The 23,076-nt window shown below is 38.0% G+C and overlaps 1 protein-coding gene and 1 pseudogene across 2 annotated transcripts; both read left to right on the plus strand.

Annotated features, from left to right (window-relative positions):
• The first annotated feature begins 2,957 nt into the window (after positions 1–2,957).
• Positions 2,958–14,694, plus strand: LOC144361294 (NPC intracellular cholesterol transporter 2-like). The gene is made up of 4 exons (XM_085494139.1): positions 2,958–3,138; positions 13,549–13,662; positions 13,759–13,937; positions 14,439–14,694. The coding sequence occupies exons 1-4, from the start codon at positions 3,057–3,059 to the stop codon at positions 14,490–14,492; spliced, it is 429 nt and encodes a 142-aa protein (XP_085350265.1). The 5' UTR covers positions 2,958–3,056; the 3' UTR covers positions 14,493–14,694.
• Positions 14,695–15,261: 567 nt separating this feature from the next.
• On the plus strand, positions 15,262–22,497 carry LOC102800765 (NPC intracellular cholesterol transporter 2-like; annotated as a pseudogene). Its single transcript, XR_014927762.1, has 6 exons — positions 15,262–15,428; positions 17,745–18,031; positions 18,311–19,594; positions 21,372–21,485; positions 21,582–21,765; positions 22,206–22,497. The product of XR_014927762.1 is annotated as an NPC intracellular cholesterol transporter 2-like (transcript).
• Positions 22,498–23,076: the final 579 nt, after the last annotated feature.

A 23,076-nucleotide genomic window follows, 5' to 3' on the forward strand; every position in this document is an offset into this window, starting at 1 on the left:
TGTTGCCTGATAAGATATATGACCAAAATAATCATAAGTACATATTTGTCATTATTTCATTAAATATTATAATTGTTAAACTATAGCTACTTGGAACCACTCTGCTCATTGCTTGCAGTTATGTTTTTAAATGCTGTATTTGCTCTAATAGAAGCACATGTGCTAACTGTAAATATAGCACTCCTTGTTTGTACTTCATGCCTCTAATAACTTCAGCCAAACAAAAGTCCTTTCTAAGCTTTCTTTGATTGATTCAAAGAAAACATAGAATTCACAAAATTAAGTTCTGCATTTGTTTTGGAAATAGAACTACTGTACTAAAACAATTAATGTAGAATAAATAAATATAAATTCCAATTTTTTTAAACTGTAATCCATATTGTGGCACCACAATTTGTTCAAATTCAAAATTCTTGCAGAATTTTATTAAACCTATCCAAACAAGTAAAATATTCCATTGAATTTGATCTGTCAGTATAACATATTGTCCAAGTTTGATTTTGAATATATTTCAAAATATGGTTCTGAAACAGTGCTCCTTCAAATAAAATTATCACCTCTCGGCCATTTTGAATTTGATCTGGGGTAAAAAGAGTATGCGTCAAGCTCTCGTCATGTTTATGGCCGTTCTGTATCAAATTTGAATAAAATATGTCCAAGCATGAGTAAGATCTGCTTTCAAAATGGCAGAAATGCTTGATTTTGATGCAATTTTAATATCAAAATTGTTACCATTCAACTATCTTCAATTTGATAATGAAATGAGATCATGTGCATATGTGTGACATGATTTTCCCTGTAAAATTGTCATATCAGAGGTGTGGCCCTGATATACATCAGTGTTCCATGATGTCCAATGTAAATGCAAAGTTTGCAGACAGCTCCATATTAGCAACTGATTTTGCAGGCAGTTCCATATTGGCGTTTGTGAGTTCGCAGACAGCACTCAATTGATGATTACAAGTCTCCAAAGTCGAAGCATGTTCACAAGGCATAATTTGATTTGATGAAAATAAAATGTCAACAAGCAAGCTGCTCTCTGATTGGTCTGTTAGATTTTTTGGTTGTGTATACAATCAGGAACAGTCTTGTCTGTTTGAATGAAATCCATCCTTAACTGACAGATTTAGTTATCAAATGAAAAAAATACTGCTACTTTAATGCTTGTTTAGGACTAAAATAGACATTCGCCCTGAAACAGCATTCATGAAAACTAAATGGACGTCAGTCGGCTATTAGCTATCTGATCTGGGGGGGAAATGACATGCATCAAAGACTTGTGTTCAGCGTACAATGTGCAGACCTGATTAGTTTAGATAAAAAGCAACCTAATTTGCATAATGATTTAAATTTAGTTCATAATTGCTCTGAGGGTAATCCACAGATGTGATTAATAAATAATGGTAAACTTGCATATGATTATGTCATTTTTAGCCATCTCAAAGTGGATCACATTGTTTTCATATTGTACATCTCAAATAACATGCAAATATTAGTTGCCAAGCTTCTTGTTTGGGAGACAGGCTAATTATTTTTTTTCATATCTCTCCAATACGTTCAGCACACAGGAGTTCTTTCTAAGCTTTCTTTGATTTACATTTAAATGGCCACTATTCAGCCATCTCGAATTTGATCAAGGACCAAGTACATGTGAATATGTATGACATCATGATCTGTGATATGCCCAGGCATGTCCGAGATACAAGTGCGAAGGAACTTACGAAGGTGAAATTACGAGTACTCGCCGTTTTCAACTACGTTCAAATGGGGATAAATAATCGTTTATATTATTTATATAAATGTGTGGTTTTTGCAGTTTCTTTGTGAATATACTAGACTGCATGTAGGAAGTTTGACATTTAAAATGTTTTATAAATTTCAATTGACGGCTAAAATCAACAGTCGCAGTGCTTTTAATTGCCTGATTAAATATTAGGGTGCAAGGTTGGCCAAAAAAATAAAGTGTTCTACTTATTAGATTTTCTTTAAGTTCCGGTAGAATAAACATTGGCGTGCTTTTTATCAGTCAGCGATGGCGGCGGCAAGTTAAAAAAGGCAATTGGTCATCATATTTTAACCATATTTTTCAAATGTATTTTTTTAATTATATTTTTTAATTTACTTTCGCTACCAGACATTTAAAACATATAATTAAGGGCATATTTAAAAAAAAAATATGAATAAAACAAGAAAATACAAAATTAAGAATGAGAAAAGCCCAATAGGAATTTTAATCAGATTGAGGTATGCTGAGTCTGCCAAAATACGTATCTGTACCAAAGTCTCACTTATAACTACTGAGGATATTGAAAATAAAATCTTTATTTCTTAGTTATATACACATTAAAAACATTCCCTTGGTTTTCATCACAGGCCTGTGCATCGGACAATTGTAACCCCTGGTTGAGTTGTGGGATTTAAAAAAATAACAGTAACAGTAGAATTATGCAAAATTCAATTGAACATGGGAATCAGTAACGTCAACAGACTAATCAATCTGAATCCAGGGTATTTGATACATTCGGTGATGAGACAAAGATGACTTGGATGAAAGCAGTGACTGTTAAACTTTAGACACGCACCGTGACAATGCAATCAATGACTGTTAAATAAATACAAATACAACAATATTTTTAAAAATCGGCGATGATCCGTGTAATGTAATATTCTAATTTTTACCTATTCCTATTTTCTGTTTTATCTACAATACTATCAATTATCTCTATCCCGAGTGTTTGTAAATAAGCGTCGAAATCCCGGGTCGAAATATCATGGAGCTATGAAAGAAAATAGCGTAGACATTACCCCCAGCTTCCTTCGTCTGTTTCTCCACTTTGCAACTGAAACAGTCTTTCGGAGAAACAGGCAAAGGGATCTAGGATACGGGAACTCAGGTGGCGTGATTTTGCCAAATTGAAGTCGGTGACCTCAGATCAGGTGAGCAGCCTGCTGTGATCTACCTTTGAACCCGAAGCATTACCGCCCACATTGTACACGAGTGTTATTCAACTGGTCGAAAAATTCAGTTTATTTTTAACTTGGTCATTTTAAAGACGATGTCTCAAATAAGTATCGGTGTTCTTGTGTTGGTGTTGGTTGCCATGACAGGGGCGAAATCGGTCACGTTCAAAGATTGCGGTAAGTACTCTGTCGTGTACCCGGGAGGGGTACTTCCATAGAAGTGCAATACGGGTATGTGCCGCCCGACTGGGGTGTCATTTCACGTTATTACCAAACGCTTCAGCGTGGTATTAAGATTTTGTTTTCAGGCTTGGGTGGTACCAAGGTGGAAAATGGTTGCACATATGGGGGGTAATTCCTGGAATTGCAATAGAGAGGGTTCAGGCCGAAATACATATATATAGTGTTTCCATGTTTCGTCTGATATTTCTGTGATATTCTGCTGCTGTGAATAATTATGCAAGATTTGTTCCGAAATTCAGTGTGTTGTGTGCACTCCAGGGTTATTCGTTTTATGCTCAAAACACCCCTATTTTTTAATGGCAGAGTCGAATAGTTTCACTCCCACTGGGAAATCTGCATTGTTACTTGAATGAGAGCTAACTAAACACATTTTCCAGACCGGCGAAAGTGTATGCAACAGCCAATTTTAACAGCCTGTCACGTGATTTTAGTCTGAATGTCAACATCAAAAGAGGCTAATCCATTTACGCAGGTATAACTGGGAATAGAATATGTGAGGGATTGTATCAACAGAGATGTGTATAATGAAAAGTAACATCTATCCTTCTTTTGCATCGCTGAGCATTTCTGTTTTAGTATACTGGTTTGAAAATGTTGAATTTGCATGATTTGCAATGTGTTTTTATTACTGAAACTCCCCTTGATCGAATCCCGGGTTTGAAAGAGAACGGCACACCACGTGATTCATTTGAATACAATGGTGAAGGCACGCAAGCATGACTTACGTTGTCAGCAGTAGTCGCTGAGCTTCACGCTACAACTTCACTTGTGATGTTGCTTGTTAGCCGTGGATTGAATTAATCTTGATTACCGGTTAAAATGTTGCTTATTTGGCGTTGGTGATCTTTATTTGGAACTGGGTAACGTCGCCAGCAGAAACCTCCCGGGATTTTGATGTTGATGGTTGCGCCATGGCAATCGCTAATTTTACTGCGGGTTGATCTTCCAAGAGCCCTTCCGGGTTTATAAAACTCATTCAACATACATAAAGTTCTCTCAATCGTAGTAGTCCATGTGATGTACACCTAATATGCCAAACATGTTGCTGAACGATTTTGCCAATGAAAACAAGCCGGTTGGCGATCCACTCCACTAAAAAAAAACCTAGCAATATGTTTTCGGCTGTTGCCATGGTAGGACATGAACGTGAAGCTAACGTCGGTTTATAACTAAAACCGAGCACCGTATACAAAGTTCGCAAAAAAACATTCAGTCCTTAAAAGTCATTTTATTTTATTGCTAGGACGTATGCTGTTGTTAGGGATTGGTCAGTTACTTCGGCCTGGGGGTGGATCAGTAGGGGGGTTTACCCTGTTTTTGATTTTGCGAATGGGGGGGTCACCCTGTTTTCCACAATTCACACACGCGCTTATGCATATATTTTTTTAAATTTTATTTCAGAACAATAGATTAAAAAGTTAATCGTACAAATGTGTTCTTAATAATAACTATTACCCATAATGCCTATAAATTTGTTGATGCCAAAAATGTTATAGGCTAAATATTTTGGGGTTGAAGTTGACAAATAACTAACAGATTATGCAATGCGGCAGAGCCCCATGCAATTATACAGTTAAGTTTTGAACACATCCCAAGTCCATGTGATATCAGATTATTTTATTTAAAGTCTGAAGTCACCATTGTATAAGATATTTACTGGATTTATCCAATTGTAGCTGGAGACGGAAAAACACAGCAATTAGTACAAAGAGCAGTGACAGTTTTTGTTCAGCAAATCAAAAAAGTTAAATGGATTCATGTATATAAATATATAGTTTTTTTGTTTTTTTAACTTTTAAATATGCATATTTTGCTCTGTAAAATACCAAAATCCAACACAAATTTATACAAAAATCAAAGTGTCCTTTGTTTTCATAAGCACAGACTGTGCTTCAGGTGTAAAGCTTTCCTGGTCTATAAGATATGAAAGATATATTAAATCCAAATTAGTTTTCAAACCGCCTAGATTCAAATCCTCTTTTCCTATCTTATAAGGGCGTTTATCAAGTGAGTACTCCACAGCTTTGTTTTTATTTACTATCTTTAGCAGCATAGATTTCCCTACTTCCTGCAGCCTTTTCTGTAGTCGTTTTTGGCTATATGCTTCCCCTCCCCTCCTAAGGTGACTGGTCTATTAAATGCAAACTCTAAAAATTACGGCAAACCACGATATTTTCAATGCACATCATACATTTTGTAATCATGTCAGAGCCAAAACTGTTAATGTTTCTTTGTTTTTCTGGGGGGGGGGGGTCAGCATGTTTTAAAATATAATGTTAGGGGGTCGCCCACTTTTTGTTGTTGATAGGGGTGGGTCAACTGAGATTTACAGCTGACAAAATAGAATCTGCCGCCCCCCCACCCCAGGCCAGAGTAACTGAACAATCCCTTAAATTTATTAATTCCAACCGATAGTATTTTCTAGATTGCAGGCAGCATTTACAGTTCATTCAAAGTTCAAAGTTGCGTCGGGATTACGTTGATACACAGTGTAACAATGTCGGCATCGGTGATCTCTTACCGGTGTGCAACGTAGCCAAAATAAAAGGCATGAATACAAGACTAGTGGGAGGTAATAAATTTGGGGTCGAAAGTATTCAAAAAACAGTTTTGGGCTATTGCCATGGTAGCTGTGGACCAGGATTGTTTTGCCAATTAGTGACGGTACGACCTGCCTGTCAATTATAAACAAAATTAGCCAAGCCAAAACAAATCTCAGTAAATTGTTGCCCACACTCAAGCGGATTAGAATGAGCTACGTCCATGCTTTTTAATCATAAAAATGTAGGGTGTGATACATTTGGCGTGAAGGTATTAAAAAATTCAGTTGTTGGCTGTTTCCATGGAAACGGTGGTCAGAATTTGTTTTCAGATTTTACCAATAGTAACTTTGTGCCCACACTCAAGCTGAGCAAAATGAGCTATGTCTGAGGTGTTGTATCCAAAATTTGTAGGAGATACATTTCCTGATAACTAGGGTGAAGGTGTGACCTACCTGCTAAGTTTGAGCGAAATCGGCCAAGCCAAACAAATCACAGAAGAATTAATACGTGAAAACACTAGAAATCACACACACACACAGATACACAAAATTAAAGTGATTTTAAGGGCAATCCAAGTGGAGCGAATCGCCAATACCATGTTCATTTGCATATTGACCGTGAAAATACCAAAAACATCATTGCATGGGTGATATGCAAATTAGTTTTAGTCAAAATACGTTACTGCTTAGAAGTACCATTACTGTTGTTCAAATTTCATTTCACTCGGCAAATATATTCATGTACCCAAACGTAAAGTATCGTACTTCTAAATATTGTTTATTTCTGCTATGTTTCGAAAAACGCTACTCTTGAACGGACTACTTTATTCGCTCTCAGACCTCATTTGCATATGGGGTGTGGAAGTACCGATTTTGATTTCAGGGACGAATCAAAATAAACTGCAGTATATATGTAATAATGTGGAATACTTCCTTTCACTGTGAACATTTTTCCGCTAAAATAAATTTCAGTGAAAATGCCATTTCCCTCATACTCTATTGAGACTTGACACAGCACAGTGAAAATTTGATTCACACCGTATGCTTGAAAACTTTTCATCGAAAATAAATTAAGTGAAATTCTGTGTGATTTCATGAGAGTTGAAAATGAAAAAATTATATGACGCCCAACCCTACCACTCCATACACAATGTAATCACACCTCAAAAACATCCTTTCACCAGTGTATTCTATTTGAATTCAGGAGAAATTTAAATAAACAAATTATATGACAACGAACTTAATTATAATTTCTACCTCTAGTTCAGCACTGATTAAATAAACTACCTCGTCTTTATGCCAACTTGAATTGAAGTTATTCAATGCCTACACCAGTGACTTCAAAATCTATGTTTCAATTCCAGGAATTTCACTTGCTATTAATTGTATGGGAGTGCCAGTCTTTTATTTTCTATTGTAATGTCAATTTCTTGTGATTACTCGGAAAATGAAGCTGTAACCACAGACCACAGTGCTGCAACTAAATCCTGGTATAAGCACCGGTTAGGCAGTCTTGAACTATGCATGTGAAGCCAGCTGAGAGGTATATCCAATCTTATAGATTTCTCATTGTTTGGTAACTATTTGCTGCAAATGCAACAAAAATCAATATAAAAATATTACCCACACAGCATTCTACAGGTTACTTGTTTTGTTTAGAAGTGGGTAGCCATTTATCAATGGTGTGGTTTAGAAATGTGTAGCATGTATTTACTTTTTCACAGATCCTTATATTCAAAGCCAAATACTGGAAAAGGCTGAATAAAATGCATTGCCCGGATGCGCTCACTGGTTGCGAAAGTTGTGAGCTGGGTGTTTTTTTTCGCTGGAAACACTTGTGTTTAGAAGTGGGTATATAAATAGAAAAACAATGGTTTAGAAGTGAGTATGGTTTTCGAGAGGTGGGCTTCACACCCTTACCCACTTAATGTGGAAGTAGCCCCCCCCCGGGGGGGGGGGTCGTGTATCGCCTTTTATATTTTCCATTTCAACAAACTACAATTGTTTTATTGTTCAATTATAGTGTGTTATTGTGCCAGGAAATAATAATTAAAATAATATGACGCGTTACAAAGCGAGACAAAATACTTATTATGACGCTGGGAATTCACAGGATAGTTTAAAATGTTATTTTCTAGACCGAAAGCAAGCAATAACAAACATTTTCTATATACATAGTTGTTGGGTTCTTGGCTGCAGTGAAGGCCGTAACAGGCTAAAAAATACAAGTTCGGTATAAACAACACAACTAGTTTATTACAGTAATGGCGGCGTTCTGATTACGCATGTGCAGATGACGTAATAAAGTACATGTCATTAAATACAACCCAAGCTCAATATACTACATCCCTCCCCATCTAAGTGAATCTCACTCTAGCAGTCTATATGGGGATTTAATATATAATGTTCTTTTCTGGATCAGTTCATTCTGCATGCACTTGTACTGAATACTGCAAAACTCAACTAAACTACAATGTGGGTGGCGCTAGGTTCACACCCTAGTGCAGGCTTTATTCTGGCCTATCATATGCACTATTTCAAAATGTAACTAAACATACATATCATATTTATCTGGAAATTTTCTCTGACGACTAGATCTACGCACTTCTGGTACCGAGGCAGAAGTTTCTGAAGATTGTTCATTTATAGGATCTGTTGTCTCATCTTTCAATGTAGTAGATTTGTTAGTAGTTGGAGGTGATACATTCTCTGATGAATGTTCTTCCGGTTTCAATGATGACGAATCCTGTTTAGGAACTGGCACTGATGGCGAGATAGAAGGCATCCATATTGGTACAGGTACCATATTCGATTTACTCTGAGTTTGGTCACTTTGCGTAATTTCCTCTGATGGCGATCTAGATCTAAGCTGATCTTGATGTCTTTTCCAAACTCTTCCATCCTGAAGTCTAACTAGGAATGTTAGTGATCCCCACTTCTCTTCAATTATTCCAGGTATCCATTTTGGTTTTCCCGCATAATTCATAGCAAATACCGAATCCCCAAGGAAGTAGGTGTAATCCCTTGTTTTTGTATCGTAATTCTCTTTCATCTTTCCCTGGTTATGCAATACTCGTGTCTGAAGTGATGGTTGCACAAGATCAAGTCTTGATCTTGGATGTCTATGCATAAATAATGCTGCAGGAATCTGTCCTGTGGTAGTCTGTGGCGTGATTCTGTATCTTGCCAAAAACCGATACAATCTGGACTCTAAACATCCTGAAGACTTTCTGAGACCTCCCTTGACTGTTTGTAAAGCTCTTTCAGCTAACCCGTTACTGGCAGGATGGTAAGGAGCTGTTGTGATGTGCTTTATCCCATTTGTTTTACAAAAGGATCTAAACTCTTCGCTGGTGAAACAAGTACCATTATCCGATACTATCACGTGCGGTAGACCATGCGTAGCAAATGTTTGGTGCAATTTGTTGATTGTTGCTGTGGATGTTGCTGTCGGCATAACGTGAGCTTCTATATATTTACTATGAGCATCAACAATGATTAATATCATTTTACCTTCATATGGACCTGCAAAATCTATGTGCAGTCGGAACCACGGCTGGTTAGGCCATTCCCAAGCATGTAATGGTGCTTTAGTTGGGGATTTCGTAGAATCCTGGCATGCTGTACAACTGCAAACTCTGTCATCAATTTCAGCATCTAACCCTTGCCACCATAGGTAATTTCGGGCCAAAGCTTTCATGCGCACTATACCAGGATGACCTTCATGAAGTTCCTCTAAGATAGCTTCACGAGCCCGAGCTGGAATTATTACCCGTGACCCCCACAAAATACATCCTTGCTGAACTGAGAGTTCTTGTTTGCGTCTAAAATACGGTCGCAGTTGTTCCTCCACCTGCTCAGGCCAACCTTGGGTTACCCACTTTAAGATGTGTGATAATACTGGATCTCTTGCTGTCCAGTTTGCTACAAGCTCAGCCGTTACTGGTGATCCATCTAGTGTTGATAATGTAAGAACCATCTCTTCAGGGACAGGTACACTGCCTGGTTGTTCCTTTATGGGTAAGCGACTTAATCCATCTGCATTTCCCATATTAGATCCTGGTTTATACTCTAACTGGTATTGATAATTGGCTAGTGTGAGTGTCCATCGCTGCATTCTGGCACTTGCCAACTGTGATATAGCTTTATCTTCCTTTAACAGACCAAGTAATGGCTTATGATCTGTTTTGATGCTAAATTCACGCCCATATAGGTACTTATGAAATTTGGTAACACCAAACACAATTGCTAGTCCTTCACGTTCTATCTGGGCATATCGCTTCTCTGCAGGTGCTAGTGTGCGAGAGGCAAAAGCTATGGGCTGTTCCATTCCATTTGGCATTCTATGGGAAAGACTGCTCCAATGCCATATGGAGAAGCATCACAATCCAAGGTTAGTTTCAAACCACTATCATAGTGTACTAACAGTTGAGACGACTGTAATAGTTCCTTTGATTTGCTGAATGCTTCCTGCTGACTTTTCCCCCACTGCCCCTTGGTGTTCTGTTGTCCAAGTTGATACAGTGGTGCCAAAACAGTGCTAAGATTCTTCAAGAACCTATGATAGTAATTTAAGAGACCTAAATAACTTTTAAGCTCTTCTCTGTTCTGAGGCGCTGGAGCTTTCTGTATGGCTGCCACCTTTTCTTCTGTAGGACGAATACCAGTAGCATCAATGCAATGTCCTAGATAAGTGACTGATGGTTTCTTAAACACACACTTGTCTCGTTTTAGTTTGAGTCCAGCTTTGTCTAAGCGATCCAAAACTTCATCTAAATTCTTTTCATGCTCTTTTTCGGTAAGTCCAGAAAGCAGTATATCATCGATATAAACTGCTGTCATTGATATGCCTTGGACTGTCTGTTCCATGGTTCTCTGGAAAATACCTGGTGCTGCTGATATACCGTAGGGTAAACGTGTGTATGCATATATACCTTTGTTAGTATTGATGGCTGTCAAGTTCTGTGACTCCTCATCCAATAGCAATTGCTGATAAGCATGACTCAAATCTAACTTAGTGAAGAATTTACCCCCAGCAAGCTTTGCATACAAATCTTCAACATTGGGTATTGGGTATCTGTCAACACATAAGGCTTTGTTTAAAGTTTGTTTGTAGTCATCACCTGTCGCTTTAAGTGCAGGTACAACTGGTGAAGCCCAATCTGAGTAAGATACAGGTCTAATGACTCCTTCCTTTTCTAAGCGATCAATCTCTTTATCTACTTTATCTCGGAGGGCAAATGGTACAGTACGTGCTTTCATATATCTCGGTGTTATCTCAGGATTAACATGCAGCTTGATGGTAGTGTCTTTCAGGGTTCCCAATCCTGGTTCGAACAATTTTCGATGTTTACTAATCCATGACTCTCCATCAAGATGAAAAACTTGTGGCCAGTCTAGTTTTATTATTTCTAACCAGTCTCTGCCTATCAAGTTTGGACCATTACCTGGTACAACCAATACTTTTAATTTATGTATGGTATCTGCTTCACGTGCCTCCAGTTCTGTCTGACCTAAGGGGTTAATGCAATTTCCTGCATATGTTCTCAATCTGGGTAGTCCCTCAGTGTGTAGTTGTAATGCTTGCTGACCAACTTTCAGTTTCTTAAACTGCTGCTCACTTATCAAACTTACTGCTGCCCCCGTATCAATTTCCATGGTTGTCGGTACCCCATTCAGTTGAAGGTTGTATCTATATGGCTGTGTTTAGGAAATACTTGATGCAGTTCTATACAGGTCAACGTTATATGTTTCCTGCCCATATGAGTAGACTGTGGTTGGTTCAGTAGAAATAAAATTATTTTCTGTTCTCCCTTGTGACTTGCAATATTTAGCAAAATGATTCTGCTTATGACATTTTCTGCATTCTTTTCCCCAAGCTGGACATTTCTCCTTTTTGTCATGAGGCCATTTACCACCACAACCCCAGCATGACTGTTTTTTAGCACCATTTCCAGGCCCCCTAGGCTTGTGTGATTTCTTCGGTTTGTAATGGGTCATTCTGTGTACTGTGTGTACATTGCTAGGTGCTTCAGCCCCTGCATTGACTGTAGACATACTATGTACCTGAGCTGTAGTGGCTTCTAGTGAACGACCATATTTCAATAAATCATCAAGGGAAAAATTCAGCTCTCTTAATCCTTTTTCTCTTATTTTCGGATTTATGCATTTCTGTATAATCTGAGATTTTATTTCTCTCTCTTTCTCATGAAATTCACAGTTCTTGGCTAGCTGTCGTAATCTGACTTGCCTGGCGAAACACATACACTTTATACTCTACATTTCGTTTTGGCGCGAAGTACTCACTCAGTTTTGTCTTCAACTGTGCGTACGTTTCGTCTTCCACCTGCTCCAATCCGAGGTGAATTTCAAAAACTTCTTCCCCCGCTAGGTGAAGTAGGAGAGCTCTTTTCCTCGCATCCTGTGTAATATTATTGGCTACAAGATAATTATCGAATCTTGCTATCCACCTTTCCCAGCGCACTGTAGCTGTCTCTGGCGGAATTAGGTTGAACGGTTTCAAAGCATCATTGCCGTCCATTGTGACGCTGATTTGTTTTGTCTTCAAAACAGGCTCAAAAGTAATTTGTACTCACTTCACTTGTTCTGACGGTTTTCTGTACGTCAAAGTTAATCCTCGTCGCCAAATTGTTGGGTTCTTGGGTGCAGTGAAGGCCGTAACAGGCTAAAGAATACAAGTTCGGTATAAACAACACAACTAGTTTATTACAGTAATGGCGGCGTTCTGATTACGCATGTGCAGATGACGTAATAAAGTACATGTCATTAAATACGACCCAAGCTCAATATACTACAATAGTAATGTAAATTTCAAAATCATCTTCAGATTTTGGCAAAATATCTCAATTTACTTTATTTACTAATGACATAGTCTGAGTATTGTGTCATCACTACCAGTGATATTAAACAGAACTTCAAAAAATGTCGCCAATCTCGCCACTGTCTCGCGAGAGGGCGCAAATACATCCATAACCGTGAATCACAATGCTATCACTATCGGGTACCACATGTAGAGTGACTGACAAATTGACTGGCAAACAATGCTTGCACTCAAATAGTTTTCTTTTTTGAATAACTCAGCTTATCATAATGTATTATACCAGAGGTACATTACTGAATATACCAAAGAAGCTAGGTAGCGAAAAATGAGTATGATATATACATCCGTCACCGTAACGCCATGAGTTACAGCGTGTATGGGGTATTTTCATCCTACCATATTAGGAAATGCTAATTCCATATATACAATGATTACGCGCGTAAGCGTCCTCTAATAACAACAAACATAGCTGATATCAGAGCTTGACTGGACTCCCCACAAAGAAGTTCGCTGATTCTTTTCTAAACATTTTGGATTTCGGCATTCCCATGATGTATCCTTGGAAGGAAAAGATGTATAATAGTAAGGTTGTTATGAGGATATCTCAAAGTATGCATTCAGACAGTACACCGTTGCATCGACCTCCACTGCGCGTAGGTCGATATTCCCGCTGGACTGTCTTCGTGCATACTTTGAGGTATTCTCGTAATATATCTCGTTGGACAGAGCAGGAACCGGGAGAAAAGTCACTTTTGCAATGTCAGAATCCCCCGGTACCCGGCCAAAGAAAATGACCAGTTCCTTAAGGCATTTCATGATAATGTCAGAGGTGAAGAGCCACAAACTGAAATGAATGTTATCCAAAAAACTTAACGACAGATATCATATTATTGGCATTCACTCAAATACACCCACTTTTCAGAGAAAATTTAGTAACTTTTCTTTTATATTTCATTGTTAGCTACTGGTCCAGGTAAAGGCGCCATCAAATCTGTTGATATAAGACCATGCACGGCAGAACCATGCAAATTAAAGAGAGGCACTGACATAACTATGGTTGTCATCTTTGTCGCAGGTAATTCATTTAATGTATGTCATGTATATGTCTCGAACACAGAGAATCTACGAGATAATGTTTTTATTACACTATTGTCTATTCTAACTGTTACAGGTGGGAATGCTACGAAGGCTACATCAGTCGTCCATGGTATAATCGGTGGAGTTCCTATACCGTTTCCACTCCCACATCCCGATGCATGTACAGGCGCTTCTCCTCTACCCTGCCCTCTTAGTGCTGGCACTCAATATACTTACACCTCGACACTGTCAATTTTGCAGTCTTACCCAACGGTAGGTTTCTAGTATTCTTTCGTTTACACAACATGTAAGCGCCAATATTGTTGCTTCTGTTTATCAACCCATGAAATCAACTTTTTCCAAGGGATGGGCATGGGTGACTGGCACATTTAGTGGGAGGACCACTCAGCTGAGGCAAAAACAACTGTCTTAATTTAGGTGTTTAATTATAGTACGGCTCCTGAGCCCACACTGTACTCTTAAAAGGTCACACCTTTGAAATCACAGGGTAGGGGTTATTGGTTATTGAAGAGTGTGCATGTTTTGCGCTATCATGCATGTACAATTTGTTTTTATTGTACCAATATTTTCCCCCACAATTAGCATGCAATTTGTTTTTTCTCTCGGTGTCTAGCTTGTATTTTTTAACCAAATCTGCCAACCACTCCCATGATTCCAAGTGGTCGACCAATATTATGTATGAAACTAATAACGCTGTAATTATTATCTCGTTTTTCTATGAAACTCAAATTGGTCGTGGAATGGGCAGTACAGAATGAAAAACAACAAGACTTGTTTTGTTTTGAAGTGCCTGCACAGATCATCTAGCACGCAGCTTAGGGTTGGGGGTCGGAACCCCATACTAATGCAGAAATACAATTCCTTCAATTGCACGAGTAGGCTTCAGTAACAACATGCATAGATTCATACGCATGGCGGAAATACGTGCTTAGATCAGACACGTACTATCTTATATGCCTCACAATAATCAGATACAAATGTATTGAATAAAAATAAACTTTTAACTTTATGTAGACGGTCTTGTTATTGTTAGTTAATTGTGTGTGTTATGATAATTGTATGTACCACACGAGCATTGCAGTAGCGCCCTCGCCCGATACAATTCAACTGTCTGCAACTACATCTGCCACGGTATTGCCACGGTTGCTCGAGGTTTATAGTATCCGTGTTAATGCTAAATTACCTTGAATAATTTCAGGGAAATTAGAAACATTTTTTTTTCCAGCGAAATGCTAAATGTATGATTACATACTACAACATGACCTTTCATATTTCTACACGCAAGGTAAAGTGTGAAACGTCTTCAAATACATAAATTGCAGTAAAATGCAATTCTGCAATCATATTTCATCTACCATGCATGAATTTGGGGATAACGATATTTAATAACAATTTTGATACATGATCCCGTTTTCGGGAAAAAATGACACATGATTTTAAAACATTCGTGCCTCAAATGTGAGTACCATTGTCATAACAACATGTATGTTCCAATATAAATGCAAGACATGTTAGAGGACAGTCGTATATACAACACACGCCCTCTTTTGGTCGACGAGGTAAACACATTGGCTGCAGAAGGAAAGTTTGTTGTTTGTTTTGCCATATCTGGTAGCCATCGTGCTAGAGCTTATAGGACATTACAGGTATACTCAGTTGTGATATATTTTTGTTGGAAATACAATATGCCGACATCAATGCGCCTGGAGGACGTGGAATCAGAAGCACTTGCAATTGGAAATGGTGGGTGTCATATTCGTTTGTTGCAACCGTGCACTTTCAGGAGTATTGTTGTTGTTTGTTCTTACGAATTTGCATTTGACTGCCCCAATACTGAGATCAACAATGAGTGTTCCCCGCCTCCGTCTGAGCTGAGTAAACCTTTATGGAATCACACGCGTTGTATATATTATATATATGATGAATTACACCAAATTACCGGTATACTCTATAGTAAGGTATACATTCTTACTGGCATTCTCTCCACTAAATTACAATTTATTATCGATAAAAATGGCATTATATATTGCGCAATAGCATTGGACCAGCCATAGCAACTACCAGTACATGTACATCTGAGCTCTGGTCGTCACTGGCCTTTCTTTAAATGCTGCCATTCTAAAAATAAAATTCGGGTAACATTCAATATCAAAACACTAGACTGACAGAAGTATGTTTACAGTATGTATGTTTATACATAAAGTATTTGAAGTACTAGTATTTATGTTTATATACAAACACAAACAATGAACGAAGGTCGTTGTTGTCTAGTTACCGGTTATGGTTACAGTGCCTCTAGTTCCACTATGCGCAAATACGTCACCGACATACCGCGTTAGGAACTCAACGTCCTTTTTCACACCTTTTAAAAGTAGCCTATTTAAAAATGAAAGGACGCAGAATCTGTGTCATACTCTGAACCAATATAAGGATGAAAACTACATGACTGCTCAAGACGGACACATGACAATCGGCCAATCAGACGTTATAATCGTTTTGTAATGTAATTTTTCGCCAGATTTCATTTGTTCTTATTTTTGTCAATCGACATCTATGTTTGGTTGTGTTGCCGTGAGTTCAGTTTAAGGATGCTTTTTATTAAAAATAAATTTGAATTGGAGCCTGTATCCTCATCGGATTTTGGTGTTTAGAGACTACTATGTTTATGTAACATATTTATTGGTACGAATTTACCCGATAATATTAACCAATTGCGGAAATATGACATTATAATCTTAGACACACTAATATTCAAGTCAACGTATTAAAAAGTCCAAATCAGGTAATTAAATATATAGTACCGGATTCTGCAATAAATTCGCCCTCGACCGTTAAACGGCAGTTTTTTAAGGTGTTACTTTAATCTTTTTTGATGCCTAAAAGTTTCACCATGGTCATTGACGCTTATTCAAGAGCAGTGATGGGCAAGCTTTGTTTCGACAATGAGATTTTATTGCTGTAAACAATGTTAAATTGTTCTTCAAATTCTCAGTTTATCTTTTGAAAACAATTAATTTTTTTATTTAAAAACAAATCACGCCGCTTTCCCATCAAAATCCAAGCAAAAAGATCGTACAACAGCATTGTAGAGCAAATCTCTTCCGTGCTGCGTTCAATAACATTAACATATTTAAATGAGCTATGATAATTTGAACACAAAATAATTGTATTTGGCGCACGAGGTTCGTTAATGTGATTTTTTGGAGTAAAATGCACGGTCTACTTTTTAATTCAGCAAGAAATAAATGTATACAATTTTAGATTAGCTTCTGCAATAGTTTCTTTCGTTTTGGGTGGTCCAACTGCCGGTGTTGAAAATCGGCGTAGGTGGATTTTTCAATGAAAATATAAGCCCCCCCCCCAAATATTTGATGTTTTTTTTTGAAATTTTGAACCCCAAATAAGATTCCACCAGCCGTGAAACCGCCCAGGGCGATTTTTCGGATGGGCGAATTCACGGCAGAATCCGGTACATCAGTCTGGAGATCACTGATTGCATTCTATTTAGAATTGTCTCTGTTGTAAATAACTTGGTGGCTCACATCGAACAACCATGAATTAGGAGCCAATTACATGTCATCGTGCATCGTCGCCAGAAGTTAATTGGTTCTTGAGGTCAATAGTTCGTTAAATTTGACGGGTGAAACTGACGTTACATCACCCCTTCCCATGCGATCGAACATTATTGTTACAGGTAATGTTCCGTCCATCGCACCTCATTCAATGTGTATCGCACACTTTCTTCCCTCAACGACAAATTCATCAATTCATAACGTTTTGTTTTTGCAGCATTTATTATCCAGTTTGCCATAATATATGGTTGTTAACTGGTGCATGTCTTTTTATTGTACTAGCCTCGGGTATCGGGACATTGTTTGTACATGTTGTAACCATAACAACCACGACACAATAGCGACACTGACACAATACTTGGGCATAGAATGTACCTGGGTCAGATATCGCCTCTAACTTCGTTTGTGGCGATCTCCACACGAGCTTTACTTAGTTCGCGTAGAATTTGTGACTGTAATTTACATTCTACTGTATCACTTTTTCTAGCAACCATGACAGCAGTGAACCCATCTCCCATGCGTGGAGTAACCATTCACGGAACTGTAGAAGCTGCTCCGCATAGCATAAATAGTACAATTTACCTGACTGAAGACCAGTTAACTGTGAAAGTTCTCAGTAAAATATTTTGTATGGACCCGTCAACCATAGTATTAAGACCGCAAAATGACGCAAACAAAGTTGTCCACCCTCAAACTGATGGCATAATGCCAATTGAACAATTGGTAATAGATCCTAAATTGGAATGGGTTTGCACGGGAGAGCCAGACAGAAAGGTAAACTTTCATAATATATCATATATCGTGAATCTATTTTTAACTTGTTTAAAACAATATTTAGTCACAAAATTCTGTATAGCATTATGTTATTTTGTAATTTTTGTAAATTGTCGGCGTGTACTGTTGTGCTAAGGAACTGTAGCATTTGTGATGTAGATTGTGTGAATGTTCACAAAATAACGAAGTTCTTTATATCAATTTCAAATCAGCCGCTATACTTTGCCCCCTGCCGCGTCTTCGAAACCCTTCATTTCCATGCCTTGTTTTTATTTACAGAATTTTGGTTTCAACGGATACACTACTGTGAAGACGGTCGCTGTCGGATTATTGAACTCCTCCTTGTTTGCTGTACACCTGGCCATATGCATTACATTGGGGTCGAATCTATACAGTCTCCAAGTTAATTGCCCCGCGGACTCTCCAGTCCCCACGTTTGGTATCGCCACTTTATCCGTCTCTGTGACATGCATGTTATTGCAGTTAGTTATTCTTTACTTGTGCTTTGTGATTGGGATGCACAATATCGATGAGGCACAGGATCAGAACAGTCTCATTTCTGTGGCATTAAGGTGCTGTGCCCCATTGCGAACGACTTTAGCGCGCTGGAATAAGATTATCACATTATTATGTTGCATTGTGTTTCTTGGGAATATTATCTTTCTTGTATGCTACATCAATGTCGACAGCTGTGAAACTAATACACAATGACCTTAATGTCAGGAATTCCCTCTTTCATTGTACATTTGTTATCCAACATGACTTGTTTTATCGATCTTCATAAGTTTAAATTAATCCTAAGCTTCAGGTAATCCTAATCCTTATAGTTGGTCACAAACCCTAATCCGGCCACACACCAATGAATACTCACGTTGTACTGTTTTGTTGCGTACCGATACATTGCTGTAATAATAAGTACACCTTATATTTTGATTACAGCACAGTTCACTGCGAAACTGATTACAGATAAATAAAGTGATCTTTGCAATTATATATTCATATAATAAACAAAAACAGAATAATCGCCAGAATTATGTGTTATAGTCATTAATATGCACAACTACAACTTTTAAAGTCAATAAACACGAGTAAACGCTTTCATAGCACATGACTTCCACTTAGTCTGTTGACGATAGAGTTCATATGTTTAATTTTATATGTACAATGTATTGGCATTCTTTATCTACAATACTATCAATTATCTCTATCCCGATTGTTTGTAAATAAGCATCGAAATCCCGGGTCGAAATATCATGGAGCTATGAAAGAAAATAGCGTAGACATTACCCCCAGCTTCCTTCGTCTGTTTCTCCACTTTGCAACTGAAACAGTCTTTCGGAGAAACACCTGACCTCAGATCAGGTGAGCAGCCTGCTGTGATCTACCTTTGAACCCGAAGCATTACCGCCCACATTGTACACGAGTGTTATTCAACTGGTCGAAAAATTCAGTTTATTTTTAACTTGGTCATTTTAAAGACGATGTCTCAAATAAGTATCGGTGTTCGTGTGTTGGTGTTGGTTGCCATGACAGGGGCGAAATCGGTCACGTTCAAAGATTGCGGTAAGTCAGGCTGACTCTGTCGTGTACCCGGGAGGGGGGGGGGTACTTCCATAGAAGTGCAATACGGGTATGTGCCGCCCGACTGGGTGTCATTTCACGTTATTTTGTTTAGAAGTGGGTAGCCATTTATCAATGGTTTGGTTTAGAAATGTGTAGCATTTATTTACTTTTTCACAGATCCTTATATTCAAAGCCAAATACTGGAAAAGGCTGAATAAAATGCATTGCCCGGATGCGCTCACTGGTTGCAAAAGTTGTGAGCTGGGTGTTTTTTTTTTAGCTGGAAACACTTGTGCTTAGAAGTGGGTATATAATAGAAAAAAAAATGGTTTAGAAGTGAGTATGGTTTTCGAGAGGTGGGCTTCACACCCTTACCCACTTAATGTGGAAGTAGCCCCCCCCGGGGGGGGGGTCGTGTATCGCCTTTTATATTTTCCATTTCAACAAACTACAATTGTTTTATTGTTCAATTATAGTGTGTTATTGTGCCAGGAAATAATAATTAAAATAAAACGACGCGTTACAAAGCGAGACAAAATACTTATTATGACGCTGGGAATTCACAGGATAGTTTAAAATGTTATTATCTAGACCGAAAGCAAGCAATAACAAACATTTTCTATATACATAGTAATGTAAATTTCAAAATCATCTTCAGATTTTGGCAAAATATCTCAATTTACTTTATTTACTAATGACATAGTCTGAGTATTGTGTCATCACTACCAGTGATATTAAACAGAACTTCAAAAAATGTCGCCAATCTCGCCACTGTCTCGCGAGAGAGCGCAAATACATCCATAACCGTGAATCACAATGCTATCAGTATCGGGTACCACATATGTGTGGAGTGACTGACAAATTGACTGGCAAACAATGCTTGCACTCAAATAGTTTTCTTTTTTGAATAACTCAGCTTATCATAATGTATTATACCAGAGGTACATTACTGAATATACCAAAGAAGCTAGGTAGCGAAAAATGAGTATGATATATACATCCGTCACCGTAACGCCATGAGTTACAGCGTGTCGTAACTTTTCGGTATTTTACGGGGTATTTTCATCCTACCATATTAGGAAATGCTAATTCCATATATACAATGATTACGCGCGTAAGCGTCCTCTAATAACAACAAACATAGCTGCTATCAGAGCTTGACTGGATTCCCCACAAAGAAGTTCGCTGATTCTTTTCTAAACATTTTGGATTTCGGCATTCCCATGATGTATCCTTGGAAGGAAAAGATGTATAATAGTAAGGTTATTACGAGGATACCTCAAAGTATGCATTCAGACAGTACACCGTTGCATCGACCTCCACTGCGCGTAGGTCGATATTCCCGCTGGACTGCACTGTCTTTGTGCATACTTTGAGGTATTCTCGTAATAACCTCATTTTATTAATAAAAATATCAAAAAAAACCCAGTAAATATCATAACCTGGTATATAAGATATTTGTAACTCACAAATACTAATATCTCCTGTACCACCTCAACAAAAGAAGGAGAACGAATATAAGGAATATATCTCGTTGGACAGAGCAGGAACCGGGAGAAAAGTCACTTTTGCAATGTCAGAATCCCCCGGTACCCGGCCAAAGAAAATGACCAGTTCCTTAAGGCATTTCATGATAATGTCAGAGGTGAAGAGCCACAAACTGAAATGAATGTTATCCAAAAAACTTAACGACAGATATCATATTATTGGCATTCACTCAAATACACCCACTTTTCAGAGAAAATTTAGTAACTTTTCTTTTATATTTCATTGTTAGCTACTGGTCCAGGTAAAGGCGCCATCAAATCTGTTGATATAAGACCATGCACGGCAGAACCATGCAAATTAAAGAGAGGCACTGACATAACTATGGTTGTCATCTTTGTCGCAGGTAATTCATTTAATGTATGTCATGTATATGTCTCGAACACAGAGAATCTACGAGATAATGTTTTTATTACACTATTGTCTATTCTAACTGTTACAGGTGGGAATGCTATGAAGGCTACATCAGTCGTCCATGGTATAATCGGTGGAGTGGAGTTCCTATACCGTTTCCACTTCCACATCCAGATGCATGTACAGGCGCTTCTCTTCTACCCTGCCCTCTTAGTGCTGGCACTCAATATACTTACACTTCGACACTGTCAATTTTTCAGTCTTATCCATCGGTAGGTTTCTAGTATTCTTTCGTTTACACAACATGTAAGCGCCAATATTGTTGCTTCTGTTTATCAACCCCTGAAATCAACTTTTTCCAAGGGATGGGCATGGGTGACTGGCACATTTAGTGGGACGACCACTCAGCTGAGGCAAAAACAACTGTATTAATTTAGGTGTTTAATTATAGTACGGCTCCTGAGACCACACTGTACTATTAAAAGGTCATACCTTTGAAATCATAGGGTAGGGGTTATTGGAAGAGTGTGCATGTTTTGCGCTATCATGCATGTACAATTTGTTTTTATTGTACCAATATTTTCCCCCACAATTAGCATGCAATTTGTTTTTTCTCACGGTGTCTAGCTTGATTCCCATGATTCCAAGTGGTCGACCAATATTATGTATGAAACTAATAACGCTGTAATTATTATCTCGTTTTTCTATGAAGCTCAAATTGGTCGTGGAATGGGCAGTACAGAATGAAAAACAACAAGACTTGTTTTGTTTTGAAGTGCCTGCACAGATCATCTAGCACGCAGCTTAGGGTTGGGGGTCGGAACCCCATACTAATGCAGAAATACAATTCCTTCAATTGCACGAGTAGGCTTCAGTAACAACATGCATAGATTCATACGCATGGCGGAAATACGTGCTTAGATCAGACACGTACTATCTTATATGCCTCACAATAATCAGATACAAATGTATTAAATAAAAATAAAACGCATTTTTTAACTTTATGTAGACGGTCTTGTTATTGTTAGTTAATTGTGTGTGTTATGATAATTGTATGTACCACACGAGCATTGCAGTAGCGCCCTCGCCCGATACAATTCAACTGTCTGCAACTACATCTGTCACGGTATTGCCACGGTTGCTCGAGGTTTATAGTATCCGTGTTAATGCTAAATGACAAGGTTAAAACCTTGAATAATTTCAGGGAAATTAGAAACATTTTTTTTTCCAGCGAAATGCTAAATGTATGATTACATACTACAACATGACCTTTCATATTTCTACACGCAAGGTAAAGTGTGAAACGTCTTCAAATACATAAATTGCAGTAAAATGCAATTCTGCAATCATATTTCATCTACCATGCATGAATTTGGGGATAACGATATTTAATAACAATTTTGATACATGATCCCGTTTTCGGGAAAAAAATGACACATGATTTTAAAACATTCGTGCCTCAAATGTAAGTACCATTGTCTTAACAACATGTATGATCCAATATAAATGCAAGACATGTTAGAAGACAGTCGTATATACAACACACGCCCTCTTTTGGTCGACGAGGTAAACACATTGGCTGC

This window comes from Saccoglossus kowalevskii, chromosome 2, assembly GCF_978046115.1.
Source record: "Saccoglossus kowalevskii chromosome 2, keSacKowa6.1, whole genome shotgun sequence".
Classification (NCBI taxonomy): Eukaryota; Metazoa; Hemichordata; class Enteropneusta; family Harrimaniidae; genus Saccoglossus; species Saccoglossus kowalevskii.

Bases quoted from the DNA above. Each gene is read 5' to 3' on its own strand.
- LOC144361294 (XM_085494139.1), top strand. From the start codon at position 3,057: ATGTCTCAAATAAGTATCGGTGTTCTTGTGTTGGTGTTGGTTGCCATG. The intron at 3,139-13,548 runs GTAAGTACTCTG...TTTCATTGTTAG, and splicing joins GGTCACGTTCAAAGATTGCG to CTACTGGTCCAGGTAAAGGC. The intron at 13,938-14,438 runs GTAGGTTTCTAG...TGGGCAGTACAG, and splicing joins TTTTGCAGTCTTACCCAACG to AATGAAAAACAACAAGACTT.